Source organism: Mirounga leonina, unplaced genomic scaffold, assembly GCF_011800145.1.
Source record: "Mirounga leonina isolate KUSES-001 unplaced genomic scaffold, KU_Mleo_1.0 Mir_125, whole genome shotgun sequence".
NCBI lineage: Eukaryota > Metazoa > Chordata > Mammalia > Carnivora > Phocidae > Mirounga > Mirounga leonina.
The window spans coordinates 79,676,852-79,696,655 of NW_023270305.1; the positions used below are offsets into that span (position 1 = coordinate 79,676,852).

General features: G+C 50.3%; 1 protein-coding gene across 2 annotated transcripts in view; it reads left to right on the forward strand.

Moving 5' to 3' along the window:
• Positions 1 to 3,278: 3,278 nt before the first annotated feature.
• The window catches only part of SH3RF3 (SH3 domain containing ring finger 3), a 407,247-nt gene continuing 390,721 nt past the window's right edge, over positions 3,279 to 19,804 (forward strand). For both annotated transcript variants that reach the window (XM_035001930.1, XM_035001931.1), the window contains exon 1: positions 3,279 to 5,348. In XM_035001930.1, coding sequence (XP_034857821.1) covers positions 4,767 to 5,348 — 582 coding nt within the window. In that variant the 5' untranslated portion in view covers positions 3,279 to 4,766. The remainder of the gene's footprint in view (positions 5,349 to 19,804) is intronic.

The window sequence follows — 19,804 nt, forward strand, 5'->3', positions numbered from 1 at the left end:
TTGCCTGCCAGTTTATACAAGACATAGGTGAGGTTCACAGAAGGGATTTCACTTGCCTGAGTTGGCCCCGTTAGGGTTCCTGCATACACAGAGACAGGCTCATCTCACTGCACCCCACTGCCGGTCCTGGTCTGCAGGCTCTGCTCTCACCTGGCACCTGATGTACAATGCACTCAGGAACTGTTTGTGGAACGAATGGACGGTGCTCTGGGTGGCTCCCTTGGATACCTTTCCAGCATGAAAGCCAAGAGGACTTGCTGTTCAGCATAGTGACAATTGTCTCATATTGAGGGCCTTCACCGGTCTCTGTTTCATAATAGATAATGTGTATCAATTAGAGTACCCTGTTACAAACAAGAGCGACAGACTCTGGCTGATTTAACTAAAAAAGGAACTATTTAAGGAAAACTGGGACATCCACAGGATCACCAGGAAGTCTGGCAAAGCAGTGGGGCCATGCCCAGGCTCACCATGCCAATCATGCCCGGGGCTGGTCTGGTGACAACAGTTGTCCCCTCCCCTCGAGATACCACCTGGCTGGCCCCTCTGTCCTCCCCGACGTGCCCCTGCAGCTGGAACTCCATGATGCTGCATCTGCCACACTCCTTCCACCTCTCAGGGCATGGGGGATGGGGGCAGCTCTCAATGGGCAGAGCCTGGGTCACATCCCCACACCCCAGCTGGAAAAACAAATTTCCCCAAGTGGATAATCTCCCAAATCTAAGAAGGAGTTCAGATCTTGGGCAGCCAAAAACCTGACATACAGCAACCCATCCTGTTTCCTCTGAGCTTTCTCTTCTTTGGACAGACACCTCTTCCTTCATCCTAAACTCATGGGTGAGGCTTCTAGATCCAATTACCACCTGTCATTAATATTTGGTATCCAGAATTGACAGTAATCCTGCAAATGGGATCTGACAAGCCCAAGGTATGATGCGATTATTTCTTTCCATATTCAGTCCCTTAACTTCCATTAATGCATCATAAGATTTCATTACTTTTCTAGGCAGTCATACTACGTTGATGACTCATGTTGGCTCACATTATGCTTGTGGTCGATTCAATTCCCAAGATCTTTTCCTATGAGTGGCTGTTAAGCCAGGTCTTCTCAATCATTGACTTATATAGTTGCCTTATTGAACATGTGCACATTTAACTGAGTAATATAACACTGTATTTGTAATACTTGAACTATTTAGTTCACACCCTTAAGCTCTTTTACACTGTAGTACATTTTACTTGGCTACTTCAATCTCAGACTGCAAGCTGGTGGCCTGTGGGCCAATTTGGCCATGCATTCATTTTGTTTGGCTAATATGGTGTGTTTTTTTTGAGAACTGAATCGGTTGCCAACTATTGAACATCAGGAGATCTCACATAAAAAAGCAGGCCTTCCAACTTCTCTTGAAAAGTAGGAAGATCTGGCAATACTAAGCCCTCCTTTTCTCGAGGCCACATGTGATTGGCTGGAGCTGAGTAACACTACCCCCTTTGCAAGGTGCAGGCCCTGCCATGCTCTATTGCTTCATCCACTTTGCACTGCTTCATGAATTTCCATGCCCTGTGTTGCCTCTGAGTACATTTGGGATTGCAACCTGTCTGCTGTGGGAGTTGGTTAAGGCAGGAGTTATAAAGGGGTAGAGTAGAAGCAGAGGAGGTCTGAGAAAGGTGGGGCTCAGTGGCCCTGCACTTGCTTTTGCATGGCCTCCATAGAGGCCATTTTGGCCATAGAGGCCATTATTTCTACAAATCTTCATTGAGCACATAGAGAGGGAAGCTGAGCACAGAAGGGTGACTCTGGGTCCCTGGCATGTGCGTCTATTGTCCTGTCTGCATGGCATGCCCCTTATCCTAGAAATTCTTACCTCTCCTCCTGTGTGATGCCTGAGTGTGCTGCCAGGTTTTAGATGATCCTGCTCCTGTGGCCAGCACATTGTGGTCCAGAGAGTGACCATCTGGGCCAAGCTAGATGATAGGGTTTTAAAACTTCCAGCCCATGACAGCATCAGATGAGTATCTTTTTTCAGTGACTGAAGCCATCGGATGAAATGCTTTTGGAGCTTTGACAGTGTTTCCTCTCATGTGGGTTGGGAAAGTAGAGGCAGCAGGTGTAAGAGACGGAAAGAGCATAACATCATAGAGAGAAGAATGGAGAGCAAGACACATTGTGGTCCCTCTGCAATAAGCTGGTCCAGCTCTTAACCTGGGGTCCTGTGAGGTGCTCCTGATTCTCAGTCTATTCTCCTCATTTTAAACCTGGTTTGGTTTCTGGCATGCCACCTGCTTTTGGATCAAACATTCTGTGGGTTCTCTTGAGAATTTCCCTTTGTTGTTCCTGAGGGAGAGTCCAAGAGTAAAAGGAGGAAAATGTGAAGGTGCTTCTGGGCACTGTGACATGGCCTCTGGCCCTCCTGGGAAGTCTGCTCCCAGGTTCCAGACAGCCAGGCAGCTCAGGGATGCCATCCATCTCACAGGGTAGCCAGTGCTCATGTGAATAATACATACTGAAATCCACACTATCAAGACATCCACAAAGTAGCTCGCCAGGTTTCTAGGAACTGGCAACCTGGTATGAGCTCAGGATACCTGGAACTGAGATGTTAAGATGCATGTTCAAAACAACATTAGGTGATGATTCTGAGACCTTTATTTCATTATTTCTACAAATCTTCATTGAGCACATACTATGTGCCAAGAACTGCCCTTGCCCTGGGGATCTTACAGAGTAAAAATATGTAGCCTATAGGGAAGCTCCATATTCCATAATCCAATGTAATGTGATCTTAGTATGTATTAGGTTCTGGAGACACAAAAATTAACAAAATTCAGCCTCAATGATTTCATAACTATAAACCTTATCTCCCTCACATGTAAAATGAGGTTAAAATAATTATGTCACAGGGCTGTTTAGAGGATTAAAAAGAAATAATGCATAGGCACGTTCTTGGCATTTAAGCCACAACAAATATTACTTTCTCCCTGAAAAGTCAAAAAAGGTACTCTTAATTTCACGAACCACAGGTTAGCTTGGCTGGTAGGCGGGCCCTCAACACCTCTTCTGCTATTAGCCCTAGCAAGAACTATCTGGCTTTGGGGTGCCTGGGTGGGTCAGTCGGTTCGGGTCAGGTCATGATCTCGGGGTGTTGGGATCCAGCCCCGCACCAGGCTCCCTGCTTAGCGGGGAGCCTGCTTCTCTTCTCCCTCTGCGTCTCCCCCTGCTTGTGCTCTCTTGCTCGCTCGCTCGCTCTCTCCCAAATAAATAAATAAAATCTTAAAAAAAAATACCCCAAATACCCCAAAACTATCTGGCTTTGTAGCATCTAGCCCTTGGCCCATGGTTTGTGCGGGGCCGGGCCAGGATGGGAACAGGGAGCGCCGGGAACCCGAAGCGGCCACGAGGGGGCAGCGCACTGCAGGAAATCTTCGCGGTCGACCCCAGCCCACTGCCAAACTTCCCTGCGGCTCCCGGTCCTCCGTACGTACTTCCGTTGCTCTGACGCTCCCAGAAGCCGGGGCGTCGGGAAGGAGAGCGCGAATTCCCCTTCCTCTGCGCCTCCCGAGGAGAAACTGGAGCGGGGTTCACGAGACTGCGCCGCAGTGGGCGCGGCGCGGAGCCGGGTGCCCTGCGCAAGGGTGCGGGTCCAGCGGGCAGCGGCGCCGGCCTCGGACCAGCGACTCCGGGGAGGGCGGGCTGCCGCCGGGAGGAGTCCGAGGGCGCCTCAGCCAACCCGAACGCCTTTCCCTTCTGCTTCGCGGGGCGTCCCCGCACCCATACCCGCAGCTCCAGGCTTGTCACTTCTGCGCACCGCCTGGAAGGGGGACCCGACCGGGAGCGCTGCGGGGAGTCGTCGAGGAGGATGCCCGGGTGTTGGCCCTATTCCCAGCTGCTTGCCGGCGCTGGCGAGAAAGGCAGTCGGGATAACACCGCCCAAACTTTCCTTCGCGGCAGCGTCGGGACGAAGCATCCCTCTGTGAGGTTCGCCGAGAGCCGGAGCTAAGACTCCAAGCGCCCGGAGGGGACAGGGCCGAGCCTGCGCCGGAGGGCGCGCACGGAGTTCCCGGGAGCCCTAGAGGTGCCCTAAGGGACAGGACTAGTCGCCGGTGTGCGCCCAGGCGTAGGGAGGTCCAGTGGGCGCAGCGTCTCCTTTCCTGCGCTCCTCACTGACCGTGACCTCTGCGCGCTGCCCGCGCACGTGCTCGCGGCCGAGGAAGAGGAAGGTCCAGCTGAACCCGCTGCGGGGTAGGGGGCAGGGACTCGTGGACAGGCCCAGGGCGCATGGAGGCGCCGCGGGGGCGGTGCGGCCCACCAGCGGCGCGGGGGAGCGCGCACGCTGAGCCCCGGTCTCCCCGGGGACCGGAGCGGCAGCTCCCCGCACTTCCTGCCGCGGGGTTCGGGGCCGCGGGTGGCCACTGCGAGCGCAGCGCCGGCTGAGTGTTGTGCCCGGCGGTGCTCCTGGGCCCCCGTGCGGCGTGGGGCGAACAGGCGGCAGGACAGGTGTAACCCGCAGACGCGGGCGCCGCACTCCGAAGGACTGGGTGGGCTCGGCTGGCCGGGGGTTGGCTCGCGGGGCGCGGAACTCCGGTGCTCACCACGCAGGCCAATCAGCGCAGCACTTGGCACTGCCGCGGCCGGAGCCTCGGGCCGCCAGTCCGGGTGAAGGAAGTGCTGGCGGAACCCGCGATCCTGATGCCCGCTGCCCGCGGCGGGCCCCGCTCCGGCCCCGGGACGTAGGCAGCTGCGCGCGGCCGCCGCCGGCGCCTCCCCCATGCTGCTCGGAGCATCCTGGCTGTGCGCGTCCAAGGCGGCCGCCGCTGCTGCGCAGAGCGAGGGCGACGACGACAGGCCGGGTGAGCGGCGGCGGCGGCGGGCGGCGGCCACGGCGGCGGCGGCGGCGGGCGAGGACATGGACGAGTCGTCGTTGCTGGACCTGCTGGAGTGCTCGGTGTGCCTGGAGCGCCTGGACACCACGGCCAAGGTGCTGCCGTGTCAGCACACTTTCTGCCGCCGCTGTCTGGAGAGCATCGTGTGCTCGCGCCACGAACTGCGCTGCCCTGAGTGCCGCATCCTGGTGGGCTGCGGCGTGGACGAGCTGCCCGCCAACATCCTGCTGGTGCGCCTGCTGGACGGCATCCGCCAGCGGCCCCGCGCTGGCGCCAGCCCCGGCGGTAGCCCGCCAGCGCGCCCCGGCCCCGGCTCCGGCTCGGGGGCGGCCTCGGCGCTCGTGGGTGGCGGGGGCAGCGCGGCGGGCAGCGCCCCCGGCTCCCCAGTCTTCCTCCCTGCGGCGGCCGGCAGCGCCACCGCCAGCCTGCGCGAGCTGGCGACCAGCAGGAGCGCGCCCGTGGCAAAGGTGAGTATCTGCTTCACGGCGCGGCGCCACAGTGTGTGTGTAGGGGGCAGTGATGAAGGGCAGGGGAGACCAGAGGTGGCCCCCCAATGGCCTTTGCCTTGCTCTTCTTTCTCCAACTAGCTTTTCTCCAGGGACTCCGTGAGTGTAACCCCTCAAGTCCCAGTTGCCAACTCTTGGACACCGTGTCCCCCCCACCCCCTCCTCGCAGTCCCGTCCCCTTTCCCTCTGAAATGCACCTGCCGTCCATCCGTCCTCCTCTCTGGAATCCCTTTTCGCGCCACCTGCACTTGCTGTGTGCCAGCATGCAGTCCTAGGGAACCTTGCCACTTGTTCATATGTGGTGACACCCCATCCTGCCCCAGGGTGGACTTGCTTTCCTGTCCCCTGCTAATCTCTCGTCCCTACAGTCCCTCTGCTGGCAGGGCCTGTTTCTCCACCTTTTTAACTTTGCTGGGCCCTCCCATCTACCCAGAAACAGTCTTCTTCCTCTGGACCCCCGGACTAGCCCTGCACACACCCTCTGCCGGCCTTCGGTGAAGTTAGTGTTTAGCGTTTCCTGGGTTCTGGCTGCGGCGGGGGGGGGGGGGGGGGGACACTCTTGGCCTCCTGCCTGCGTGTCTGGCCAGAGAGGATTGGGCAGAGGGAATTGTGTGCCTGGGGGTTGGAAGAACATAAATTACAAACTCGTGTTAACAGCAGGGAAGAAGTTCTCCTGGAGGCGGAAGGAGTATTTGGCCCAGCCTTCTTGGACTTGGTCTGTCAGGAAGCCCTAGACCTCTTGTGGGCCCTCAGGCAGGGTTGCATTCCCAGGTGGGACATTATTTGAGTTTTTTTGTGCAACTACATTGTACCACGTCTTTCACTGTTTCTATTTAAGTGAAAGGCTTTATCTTGGGGTTTCAGTGATTTGGTTTCAGAAGTTATTTAGAAGGTGTCCTTTCACACCTTCTGTTGCTGTTACTATTATGGAGGGGGGAGGAAAGCCTGCAGGATGCTGGGTTAAGTGAGAAGCAAGTACTCATGTTTTATATTTTCTTTAAATGTAGAAAATCCCATTTAAAGGTTAAAAAAACCCATTACTGGTCTGTTGTAATTTTCATTCATTTTAGAAAACACAACCTTGTTTCTCTACTTTTGACCGTTTAAGAAGCTGGTGGTGCATAAACCATTTAAATAATCCTTCCAATATGTATAATACAGAGAAGCTGGGAAAATTCTAACCATCTGAATTACTCAGTACTACAACATCTTTGAGGTTAAGAACTTAAGCCCTTGGGTATTGAGCATTAGAGGTAAATGCCCTAATTTGCCAAACTGGGTGTTTCCTATGGATACAGAATAATGGGCAGTCAGAATACTCAAGGAATATTTATGCCTGGGATCACTGCTGGAGGGCAGGTAGTTAAGTAGTTTTTCTTTGGTTTTAATTGTGATTAAATCCAGTTATGAGTGTGCTTGTTCCTGATTTTTGAACTTTTCCTTCCTGTCCTTGCTGTTTTCATCTAAGGTATTAAAATTAAAGGTCTTTATTTGCAGAATAAGCGGGTTACCACCTCTTGCTCGGAGAACTGAATGGTTTGTGGAATGATGTTTATAGTTAAACGCTAGGACGTTCTGATGAGCGTGTATTTACAGATGTCCTTCCACTGCATTTTATGTGAATTGTGTTTGATCGGAGGTTAAGAGGTAACCTCTGAAATTTGAAAGGCCGTAGCCTGAGGCAGCTCCTAGAACTCTGTGGCATTTGTGGTGTAAAAAATATTGTCAGAGGTTGAACTGATAACTTTTTGCAATGACAGTAACAGGGAGTTAATTTTTTGTTGGCTGGTCTTGGGATTATTGGTGGACTTTCTCTATAGGCATATGGAGCATCAGACTGTTTATGGTGTCTGAGCTTCAGGAAAACTTTAGAACACAGTTTCTTTCTTTTTATTGTGTTAGCTGAGTGTGACCCTCACCCCTTTCTTCACAGGCCCACCTCATTAGGACTGAGTTTGGGTTCCAGGAAGAGTCTGAATTAAATCCAATTTTTGATCAATATTTGATCATTTTCCAAAAGGCAAAATCAGTGAAGGTGAGGATCATAATATCTTCTAACTTTTTACTCACTGATGTATAAGTCAGTGGGAGTCTTCTTGGGCAGCCAGAAGTCCTGCATGGAGTGTTGGACTTTAAGCAACCCTAAAATTTGACAGGCAAATGCTTCAGCTGAAAATTACTTGCAAATATGCTTTTGGTACTTTACTGTCTTTTGGAATCACTTTGACTCCTCAGAGCAAGGCTGAATGCTGGATGTTGCTGTATGTTGTTTAATAGATGGGCACTTATGTTATGATTCAGCAGAGACCATATATGCCTTAGTAGCAGGTTGACTGTTAATGAAAGACCGTCTCCGATTTTCCTAGTGAGATGCTCCTCAAACCTTCTTTTGGACCGATGGGGATATGTAAATGTTGTAAGTATGTAGATAAACAAATATCTGCTTAGATTATGCATTTACTTACAGTTAGACATTGGGAATGCATCATGTATAAAATGGATTAATTCTTGTTTTGGTTTCACTTGGAGTTCATGAAATAATTTTTCCACACTCTTCACTGGCATCTTTTTCATCAGGGTTTTGGTTCTCAGCAGAGCCACCTAGAATCCTCTAGCCTGGTTAGCAGAACCTCTCAGCAGAGTTCCAGCCTGGTTAGCAGAACCTCTCAGCTCTGCTTTCACTTGAGCCATTTGAGATGCGGCACTTTTTGAATCAGTTAATTATGCTGCCCTTGGAAATTTTATACCAAGTTACAGGTACCCACTGCCTAAGGTTAGGACTGTTGGTTTTTTTGTTTGCCTGTTGGGAAATACTTGCTGTTATGTGTTGCTTCTGAAAGTGATCTTTTAAAAAGTCCTGTTTTAACAGAAGTGTCCAACCATTGCAGTTGCTAAATGTGTGCTAAGTTTCTCAGCCTAACTTGTTTTTGTTTTGTTTTTACAGTTGTGTGAAGTGACCCCTATAACTCCCCCAACTAGCATTGGTTGAGGTGTTTTGGGGCAACATGTTTTTTTAAAAGGGTTTTGTAGTTCCAAATTGAGTAATTTCAAGAGTACTTTTTAATATGCTTTCATAAGAACCCTAATGTAAGACAATTCTAATTTTTTGAGTGATTTTTTTGGGGGGGGGGGAAATCTCTTGCCTTATATTTGGGCATGCACAGAATTTACTGTGGACTTGGAACCCAGGCTGCTCGCAGGAGATTCCTGAGGACACTGGATTGGTGTCCATCCATGACTCTATGAAGGTGAAGAGGACAGGCATTTTTACAAATTAAAGAACTGTAGAAAATTTGGGTAATGCTGTTGATGATATAACATGTAGGCATTAGAGCCTGCTTTGTCTGGGTCGTGTACCTTGAAGTACTTTGGGATATGTTTCAACTAGAAATCTCTTCTGTATCTCTCAGCTGGTGTGACTGGGACCCTGTAATGGGAAAAGTCAAATAAATTAGAGACTCATACAACTGATATCTATTAAATGTTTTATTTTATAAACACATACATATTTGTGTTCACCATGTTTTGGATGCAGGGCTAAGGACTTGTCTTTGAGTTCCAAGTTGACTTAAACCACAGCCAGAGTTTATGATTTCCTATTTGTTTCTTTCAAATGGAGGACAAAGAGACTTTCAAAGAATTCTGAATGGAGCACCTTCTAGATTTTAAACAATTCCCACTTAATGTCGTACGGTTTTGTTTTTGCCCAGTTTGATGATTTTATTTAATTTATTTATTTATTTATTTTTAAAGATTTTATTTATTTATTTGAGAGAGAGAATGAGAGAGAGAGAGCATGAGAGGGGGGAGGGTCAGAGGGAGAAGCAGACTCCCTGCCGAGCAGGGAGCCCGATGCGGGACGCGATCCTGGGACTCCAGGATCATGACCTGAGCCGAAGACAGTCGCTTAACCAACTGAGCCACCCAGGCGCCCTAGTTTGATGATTTTAAAGAGGTCTGTCTTTGGTGAGTATTTCCTGAGTGGTCACCGTGTTTTTCCAAGGAGTGACTTCTTTTGCACTAAATGTCTTTTGTTTACATAACACTTCATTAAAGTTTATGTTTGCCATTTATCAGTATATTTGCATAAACATGGTTGGGAATCAAGCCAGTGAATTCCAAGTAAGCACAGGCGTCCCTGGACAGGTGTGAGGGCTTGGACAGCAGTGGGCCAGGCTGAGCCTTCTGAGGGGTTGAGTGCTTTAGACCATCGTATGGAGGAGATGGGGAGTTGACCGGTCCAGCTGGTCACCTCTCGGGACACCAGTTCAGAGAAAGTCTGCGGTATCTGGATGCAAATCAGTGTGTGTTCTTTAGTCGTCAAAATTTGGGCAGCTTATGTTTGAGATTTTTCTGTGTGGACAATTACTGAGTGCCTACCATGTGTTGGGCGCTTTGGCATATGTTGCTTATAGAAAGCTCACCATAATCCTGTGAGGTGGGTGGCATAATTAACCAAGAGGGACTGATATATGGGCAAAATGGTCAAGTCAGAGAGCCAGGAAGCGTTGGGTTCTGGGTATGTTCTCAGGCTCGTTCCCCTGCCCTTTCTATTCTGTTCTGCTGGGCTGTATCATTAGGGTTTTGTTGTTGTTTGGTCTTGGATGGAATAAGGACTCCAGAGGAAATGGCCCAGTGCCTGGAGGCCCTCACAGAAAAGCCAGACAGCTCAGAAGGACAGCGGACAAGTGGTTGACTTGTGGTCTCCGTGATGACAAGGGCAGACACCAGCCTTTGGAGACATGACAGATGAGTCACAGTGAAGTCCTTTTGGGTCTGTCTTCAGAAGGCCTCTGGGTGTGGAAACAGCACCTCTGAGACTTACAGCAGTGTTGTGTTTCAGGTTGTGGCCGGTCGGTGAATAATCTAAAGTTACCATTCACTGAGAGCGCTGTGGGCCAGGTGTTCACTGAGTGCCCGTGTGTGCCAGGGCTTGAGTCAGCTGATGGGAATTCATCTCACCTGTTCCTTACTATGGCTCGGTGAATGGGGCAGTGGAGGCACCAAGATTTCCTTGCTCAGAGACACACAAGGAATAGGGGTGTTCTTGAAAGGTGAACTTTGGGCTGACAGGCTACCAGCTTCGTGGTTAGGGGAGGCCTCTCGCTCTATAACAAACCCAGTTAATGAGAGACCAAGGTCCTGAACTTAAGTAGCACTCACTTGCTAGATCCATCTGCCCCCTGGCTGCAGATCCTCTTCCAGTTTGAGGCCGCCATCTTGTAAACCCAGGCTGTGAGCCTTATGGGTAGTTAGCAGCAACCGTGCAGAGTGGTGTGTGGTCCTGAGGAAAGAACATCGTATCAGTTGTGGCTTCGGCGGCATGTCACAGGCAGCTCTACGTAAATGACATGAGGGGTACATTTGGAATCTGAATGGGTGGTGATGGCATCATATCGTCGTGACAAGACTTAATAACAGAAAGGAGGGTTTCTTCCCCTTATGTTTGCTCTAGACCACCCTCACAGACTTCTCTTGTCACCTCAGGGGCCAGAATTGCATGCCAGGCTGGTGCCTGGACCAGCCACAGCTCAGCCAGGGACTTGGCGCACAGGATCAGCCTCCCGTCCGGGGACTGAGGCCCACTGCCTGCCCTGGGCATGTGGCTGCAGACAGGGCAGATCCCTGGGCTTCGTGGAGTCCTGTGAAGAAGGAGGGCAGGGGTAGAGCACAGGTGGATTTATCCTGACTTCCTTACTTCCTCACCATGTGCCTCTGGGCAGAGGTTTAGCTTTTCTGAGCCTTCTTCTTAGGGAGAGGGATCCTATCTGCTTTATCAGATAAATGATACCATGTACCTACAGTGCCTAGCGCACATAACTGGCAGTCATTTCAGTGCCTATTACTAATACAAAAATCTCAAAATTTTGTATCACTAGTATGGCACACTCCACAGGGCCCACCTTCCTGCCAGTAGATTCATTTATATGGTATCCTAAGTGTGTGTGTGTGTGTGTGTGTGAGCACCTGTGATACAATGCTTGCCTTTAGATTCCAAGTTGTCCTGTGTCACCATGACTAGACTGTTGAGCACTGATGGACATCTAAGTCAAGTGCTTGAATCTGTCTGTTTCACCTTTTAAATTGCTTCTGAGTTTTATCTTTGTTATCACAGGTAGTGTTCCCTATTCTTACAAGCTTCATTAAAGTGAAAAAAAAAATCCAAGTTATAATCTGTTTTAAGAAAGGCAGGAGGGGAGAATAACCCCACCCAGTTGTGGGTATAGCTGGTTGGCAGGCTCTCCTGAAAACGAAGCCCACCTCCTTCATTTGTAGGACACAAGAGCTGGTCTACCACTGCCTGGAATTAGGCTGCTCAGTGCGGTTGAGCTGAGCAGAATTCTATCCAATTGTTCCTTCGTTCTAGCTTTTGAGAGCCCGTTTGCTTGCTGGAGCATGACGAAAGCGGGTCTCAATTATGCAGTTGTTTCAAGTGTGTATTTCAGTTCAATCTGTATTTAATCTCTCTTTTTCCCAGTTAACACGCTCTTTTTCGAGGTACATGTTTGAAATAAAACATCAGCAAGGATTGAGTTAGGGGGAAATGCTCTTTATAGCCCCACTTGCAAAGGCCAAGGTCAGTTTTTATCAGACTTGCCTTGCTTGGAAGATCTTCATATTTGATGAATTAGAATGCATGCTCAGTGGGTATCCTATTGGAATTCTAATTAACCTTAAAAGAATAAGGTGTCAAGCCGAAGGTGTTGGCAGTGGTGAATGGTTTAAACATTGTGCCAGCACACTATACCGTGGGGCTCCCTTTTCCCATTGAGTGGAGGTTAGAATAAAAGCGTATAAAGTAGTAGCACCATTTGAATTCTACTCACAGATGGCTGCCTTTTTGGGCCCTTGATGGCTTATGGATATTTAGAGATGTGGTTGTCCTGTGGGAGACCTGAAAGAGCATCCGAGAGGAGTTGCTTTGGTGGGTTGTTTCTCTCATCTGGCACACGTGTTTACGTTAACAGATATGATGGTTATCTGCAAACATGAAGATATTATGATATTTGCATTTCTACTTAATGGAATGTGTGCATAATGCTCATGTGAATTTATATGAGTTTAAATGAATTAGGATTTGCTGCAGGAATTCAGGTCAATAGAAGTGGTGAGAGACTTGAAGAACACCAGCACCGGGAGTGGATATAAATGTTCTAGAGCCCAGAGCACGTTCTCAACAATGCTCAGACGGAAGGAGGCTTCCGGGAGCACTGGGGGTTCACAGCGAAGCTGTCACACGGTGGTTTAAGAGATAGGATAGTGTGCATTCTCTTCTGCTTCCCTGCACACTTATTTGAGCACCTACTATGTACAGGCACTACAATAACATTTGGGATACAAATTATATTGGTCTTTAGAAAGTGGCACAAAATTTGCTTGCCACCTTGCCAGCAAATGGAACCCCCGGCTCATGTTCAAAACAGCGCTGGAGTCCTGGCAACAAAAACTACTGTGCCTTCTTTGACAGTTAAACTCCCATGGCTTCATTTGTTCTACACACAACATTGCAGCACTGCCACCTATTCATCCCTAATGGTTTAGAAATTTCTGTGTTAAGAAGTATTTACTGTTTATAGATAAACTGTTAGATTCCTTAACTCCTTATAATCATACTTCGAATTCTGCATAACTTAAAAATTGCACCTACTTCCCCTTCCCGAGCATGGCGAAAGGTAATTACAGCCAGCTGCACTTGTGCAAGATGAAGCGTACAGAGCGTCAGGATGGTGCGGGCACGCAGCCTTTGCGAAGGTCCGTCACCTTAAAACAGATAACCTGTGAGACTCACCTTTATCTACCAGCTTCATGGTGCCTGTGAGTTAATGGTGGCACTAGCAAAGATTGTCTGGATCCAGTTCGTGGTCTAAAGATGTGCAGAAGGAAAGGTAGGTGCTCCTAAAGAAAAGACAGCTCTTTTTTGGCTGAGTAGACGTGCTTTTGTGCCTTCTAGGGCTGCATTCGGATTGTATGGTTCTTAGGGATTTGGACATTTATCTGGAGTCACCATCTGACAAACTGAGCTTTGTCACATGCTCTGTGATAGCAGTTTCCCCAGAGTTAAGGTGTTGCCCCCAACATCTCAAATGAGGTGACAGATCTTGGATTCTGAGGAGGACTTGTTACCCTGTGGTTGAGCCTCACCAGGGAGAACGCAACTGCAAATATCAGCAGCCTGTTTGACAACGGATTGTTCGGCTTTGCAGTCAGCCCTTCACCAGAGACAGCGAGTCCCCCAGAGCTGCATGGGTGAGGGCCCGGCCAGCAGGGGCTGCACTGTCAGTGTGGGACGTATGTGAGGTACATTCACAGGCTGGTGGAAGCTGTCTCAAATACGTCTGCTCCAAAGAAACGGAGTGCTTTATTGACCAGAGATAGTGACCCATAAAATGTTGAAACTCAGATGACAAGGCAGAGGTGAAGAGTAGAGGCCAGTGGAAGGCTTTTCACTTAAAGTCAGGGCAGGGCTCCCTCCTGCTGTCCTTCCAGTGCAGCCATGGCATCCTCTCTAAGGGCCCCGAGCCGATGTGTATGATGCTCTGTCCCAGGATCGGCCACTGACGCCCTATTTCATTTGTTCCTTGTGAACCATGAGTCTGTTCAGGGTCCTTTTACATACTGATGTTCTTCCATTTCCCCCAAGCTTCAGCAATTTCTTGCAAATTACAAAATTTCTTTTTTAATTTAGATGTTACAGGACATAGAATTTTCTTTCCTGTTCCTTTCAGCAAAAGGCATATGTACTCTACATGGGGTTAATAGCCAGCCTGTGAAGTGTGGTTGATATTACTTGTAGCATTTCCTATGTGTCTCCACACTAATCAGTGCATCAGCTTTAACCCCCAGCGCCTAGAGTCCGGCCCCTGGTGTACCAGTTTTCCACTCAATGCTTTACTTCCTGTAACAGCCTCATGGCTTACACACCCTTTCTCATATAACTCTGGGCTGTTCTGGGGTTGCTATGAGCTGAAGAACCCCTAAAATACCCCTGACAGCCAGGCCCTCTGGGGGTAGTCCTGGGGGCAGAGAGGACTTCAAATGCTCTCCCCATCAGAGGACAGGGTGCTTGGTGGCTTTGGGTGGGTGTGGGCATGTCTGTATTGAAGGGATTGGTCTACACCAGGTCCCAGATGACTTCACCTGGGTAAAAAGATGGCTGTCACCAGTCTAACCCACTGAAGCCCAAACCTCTGCAAGCCCTATCTTTTGTCTCTTCTGCACATTTTCTGATTCCATTTTTATTTCCTCAAGCTGTTTTCAGTGTTCTTTCTTCACTGTTCCCTTCTGTGGGCTGCGTGTTTTCCTGACAATTACTGCTTTGTTGGCCCTTTAAAGTTTGGATCATCTGGCTTTCCCGGAGGCAACAGTTAGTCATGTTGTCTCTGTTCCCCTTCCTCTAGCTTTCTTAGTGATTAGCAGGTTCTCCCCAACACTGAGAATAGCTCAAAGGAGGGACGTGAGTGCCTTGCAGCCTTTTGGCACCTGCCTTCCTTCCCAAGTGCTCCGGGCCAGGCGTGGAGCTGATCCCCAGGCTGCAGAGGTCATCAGTCCAGCCTGACCCGTTCTTTACAGGTGCAGACAGAACTCTGCTGTGGATTCAGGGTGCCTGTCCCGGGAGTGGTGGGCAACACTTGAGGATGTCTGTGAATCCTGGGAGAAGGGTTAGGCTTCTAAGTCAGCATCTCTGCAGAGACGGCAAAATGCTCCTTTGCTAGGCTCAGGGGAAAAGGGGTCCTGAAGGCATCCATGGGAGGTCAGACCTGGAGAGAGAGGAGGGTTCAGAGTGGCTGTGGGGGCCGAGAGGAACACTCCCAGACCGGTTAATGCAGCTTAGCAAGGCTGGGAGCTCACATCCTTCTATGCCTGCCGGGCTACTCTGTGATGCTCACTGGGCTCTCAGGTGTGCTCACTCTGAGGACGAGGGCATCCTGTCTGTGCAGGTTAGTCCCCGGTGAATGAGGACATCTTTCTGGTTGTCCCACCATCTCATGGCGTTCTTGTTGACAGCGGTTTTGCTTTTGGATGAACAGACATGTCTGGGGTCCACAGCAGGGAATGTTCCTGGCTGTGCCCTGTGGGGCATACCCATCAAGGTCATGCCACCTTGAGAGGGGCCTCGTGTCATGGGCTGGCAGCTTTCTTCCTGGAGACTCCCAAGGTAGCACACACAGACCTCCCCGGCTCTTACCTGGAAAAGCCACATGGGGAACTTCTCTGCCTTGTCACCTCTGCCTCCTGGGCCCTGCTGGGTCTTTCTCAAGTTCCTGGGGTTTCTCAGATGTGTTTCCTAAGGGCATCTCTGGTCTCTTGCTCTGGTCTCCCACCTGGCCTCCCTGATCCCTACCCCACTGCTGCCCTTGTGGGAAAGCTGCTGCCTGCTGGGTGGTGATTTCTAGCCCATTGTGCCGAATCATCACTGTGTTCCAAGTCCCCTCTGGGTGGATTCTGGTACCTTCAGACTGGGTAACCTGTGTGCCCCCATTTTGTTGCTAGCTGCCCCCTTCCCACCCATACCCCTCCTGCTGCATTCTTTCTAGCAGTGGGTATTTATTTGAGGTCTTATATTATCTTCTTAAAAATTCACATGAATGTTATTCTAGAATATGCTTCCTCTGATTTTCACATAAAACCATGGGGTTTTCTCCTCAAACTTGGAATCAGATGGGTTTCCCATGATTTCCCACAGCCCTGGCCAACCCAGCTGCCCCCATGGGTTCCCCAGCACATCAGGCACAGCTGTGGGGGGCTGGGTGCCACTGAGCAGAGTGGGGTGGACTGGCTTCCAACAGCAGGAGAGGCTGCTGCACAGGGGGCCTCTCTGAGGAGGGGTGGGTGGTCTCCTGTCTCCTGACAGCGGTGTGCACTGAAGGAGGGTTTTAGATGTGACTTTTGTTGTGGGCTTGTCCCATTTTCAGAAGCCCCACTTCCTTCTGTGGGTGAAGAGCTGACTTTGCCCTGGGTGCACCACATGGAGCGTGGCCTTCATTCTTCATTCTGGAGCGTGGTCCAGCTGAGGTTTCTTTTCTGATAGTTGGTGTTTGGCCTTACCCGTGAAGTAATCGTGGATTGTTGCCGAGTGATGGATGTGCTGTGGCTTGTCAGCAACTGTGGGGAAAGGTGGCTGTCATTTGGGAACACTTTCACTTTCTAAATGGAAGTGGGAAACATTCTGTCAGGTTGAGGAATTTTCAAGCCTGTCGGTTTTCAAGGTGACAATTGTCATGTTGACAGATGTGGTGAGGGGGTGTTACAGTGGAGTGTCGAGGACTCAGAGGTAGCATCCTGGCTGGTGGAGGGTGACCTGGCAGGCAGAGCAGGGAAGAGTGCCACAGGGTGCCTGTGTTCCTGGTGGGGACATGGGGAACCCAAATGTGGGGGCCCACCATGATGGCTGCACGGTGTCCCAGGTGGTACCTAGTGATGCTTTATGTCGATGTTTGTGTTTCTTTTAATGATCCTTTCTTTTAGGTCAAGTGGTCCATTAAAAAAAAATTATGGCAGTTAACACGAAGTCTTATTTGGAAGCAAATTTAAATAAAAAGTGAGTCAATTAAAGAACCTCATTAAGTAAATACGGTGAAGATGCGGCATGGATGACTATAGTTTGGATAAAAACTGCCTGCAGTCACAGAATAAGCAGACTTTGTTTTTCTAGAGCATCTTGACATTTATCTTTTCCACCCCTAGTTTTCTCTGTATGTGAGCTGCTGGGGCCTGGGCAGTGGGTTTGTAAGATGGGAGAGGATTGGGTGAGGTGAATATGAGAGACAGGGGCAGCATTTGATGCTTGGAAGCCAACTTTTGGAAAAATTGCTTACAATTTTTTTTTTCAACTCAAATAACAAGTGTGAGCAACTTAGCCTTTGGGGTTTGTGTCGGGCTGAAATATCAATGGGGCAGGGAGGGTTAAGAATGACATGTGTCTTTGGGGTCCTCATGCTCGCTGAGCCGGGGTCTGAGCTGGGCCGTCCTTATGCCCATCTGCAGCTTGTGGCACCCACCTGGCATGGAGTCATATTCATGCCCATTTGAACCAGTTGGGCACCAGACTGGTACCTGAACTTGACAACGTGTGATCACAGCAGAAAAGTGGCACAAGGTTGAGGACCGAGAGATACACAAGGGGTAAAGGAAATGGTCAAAACAGGCTCTCCTCCAACCTGGTCCACAGAGCTCAAATGTTCTGAGGGTGGTCAGGCTCCGTGGTTCATCTCAGGGCAGAGGGCTCTGCACTCTGGTTCCCAGTCTGGGAATCCCAGGTCAGGCTCCATGGTCACAGCAGGGCTGTCTGGGTAAGCTGATGACAGAATGCAGAGCTGGGAGGGCCTGACCTAGTACTGACATCTTACAGGGGTTGAGATCCTTTTTGATTTTCCTTCATCAGCTGTGTTTGTGGCACTAAGTTTTATTGTTACTTTCTCAGAAGGGACAGTTAACATCTTCCTTTCTGCTTCTCAGACAGCACCAAACCCAGCTCCTGTCACACTGGGCCAGGCCCCTGATGACCACACTCCCTGCTGGCTGCCTGTGCCCATGGCCCAAACAGTTGTCCCACAATGCTGTTTGGTTGTCACAGCTCCACTGACTCTTCCTTTGGGCCAGGTTCTAGGTCCTGTGGTCTTGTTTCTGCATGGCCCACGGCTGCTCTCTCATCCTGCACAGTGAGGTCCCCCCTGGCATTTGCTCTGTGCTTACACAAGACCCAGCACCTTCTTTGCCATTGATTGAAGGTGGGCCATCCCTAAAGGATGGGTACCCCCTTCCTCCGTCCTTGTCCTTGGGACACTGTAGAGAAGCCTGTCATCATATCATCTGTGTGTGCTTCCTTAGGTGTCCTCCACCCTACCGTGCTGTCTCAGGGGCTGTCCTGTAGCTACTCCTCTTCAGCTCCCCAGTGCTGACCACACATCGCTGAGGGACTCTTGGCACTTCTCCAGGCCACGTTTGTCTATGTTCTCATTGCATGTCTAAAGCTCTTCTCTAGAATTTATTCTCTGGTCATTCTTTAGGTCTTGAGTTTCACCCATGCAAATGTTCATCAGGGTTCACTGTAAGTTCACCAGGGTCAGGACCATGCCTTGCACTGAGTCTGAACCCCCTGTGTAGGAGCAGAACTTCTGTAGTGGTACTGGTATTGGTTAGTTGGTTCTTCTGTGCTCAGGAGTGTGGTGGTAGATGGCAATGCTTCTGAAGGAACAAAACAGGAAAGAACAGATGAGCTATGGAGGGCTGCATACAGCCATGGGCAGGCTTGGAGCCTTGGGGCCTGAGTGTCTGGACTTAGGTGGCCCTCTCCACGTATCCTGGCAGCGTGCTGTGGGCCAGCCATTAGGCACATGATGTGACAGCTGGGCTGCAGTGTCCTCATCTCGAAGGTGGGGACCAAGAAGAGCATCCAGCATCTCAAAGGACTGTAAGCTGAATGAGTTCTTATCTAAAACGTTCTGAGACAAGTACTAGATGTATAATAGGCATTTAATAAATGTCGTTACTGTTATTATTCTTGAGCCTTGAGTTTTCATAATAATAAGTAGTAGAATGGATGAACCTCCAACAAAGTTGGGCTGAGAGCCTAAGGAAGGACGTGGGGGCACAGGTTGGGGGACCCTGCAGAGTCTGCATATGCATATCTTTGTTGCAACTCTGCCTTTCCAAAATCTCAGATATCCCTTTCATCTAGTTCTGGATCACCCGCTGGTGTCCTACATTTTAGGGTGCTCAAGGTAAAGTGATGTTCTTCTTAGCTGCCACTTCTCCCCTGCCCACCACCACCACCCAGACGCTCCCACAGCCACCAGCCCTCGGGAAGGGGGACCCAGAGGCCATGCTCGCCCCGAGGAGTCGGTGGCTGTGGGGTAGGAGGTGGGCCCGGCTATGTGCATAGCCTGTGACCCCTGCCGGAGCCCTGGCCAAGCCATGGGCGGCTCCTTAGGAGCCCCGCTGTGGCCTTTTGAGGGTCACATGATGTTGGCTGGTAGCCTTTCCAAGTGAGTGGGAGACCCAGCATTCCCCTCCCTGTCTCTCAGAAGGTTTGGGGGCTGTGCCTCCTCTCATGCCTCCTCTGGCTCAGGGCCTTCGCTGCCACAGAATTAGTTCACTTTCTGTGGTCCTGCTGGGTGCTGTGTGGAGGATCTCCCCAAAGGTACTGACCCAAGGCCTTATTGAGGATCATGGGCGCTGGAGAGGCTTCATGCAGCCTCCCAGCCAGCCCCACCACGTAGAGCAGCCTTCTGTGTCTACAGGCCTCGACACCACCACCCTCCCCATCAGACCTCCCTGGCCCCTCTGCCATGCTCCCCACTCTGGAGAGCCAGCCCTCTGCCCTGGCCTCCCCCCACCTTGCACTCCATTCTCAAAGTCCTATTAGTCAGTCCTGCTGGTGTTAGTACTTTGTCTCCTCTCCTCTTGGTGCCTTTCCT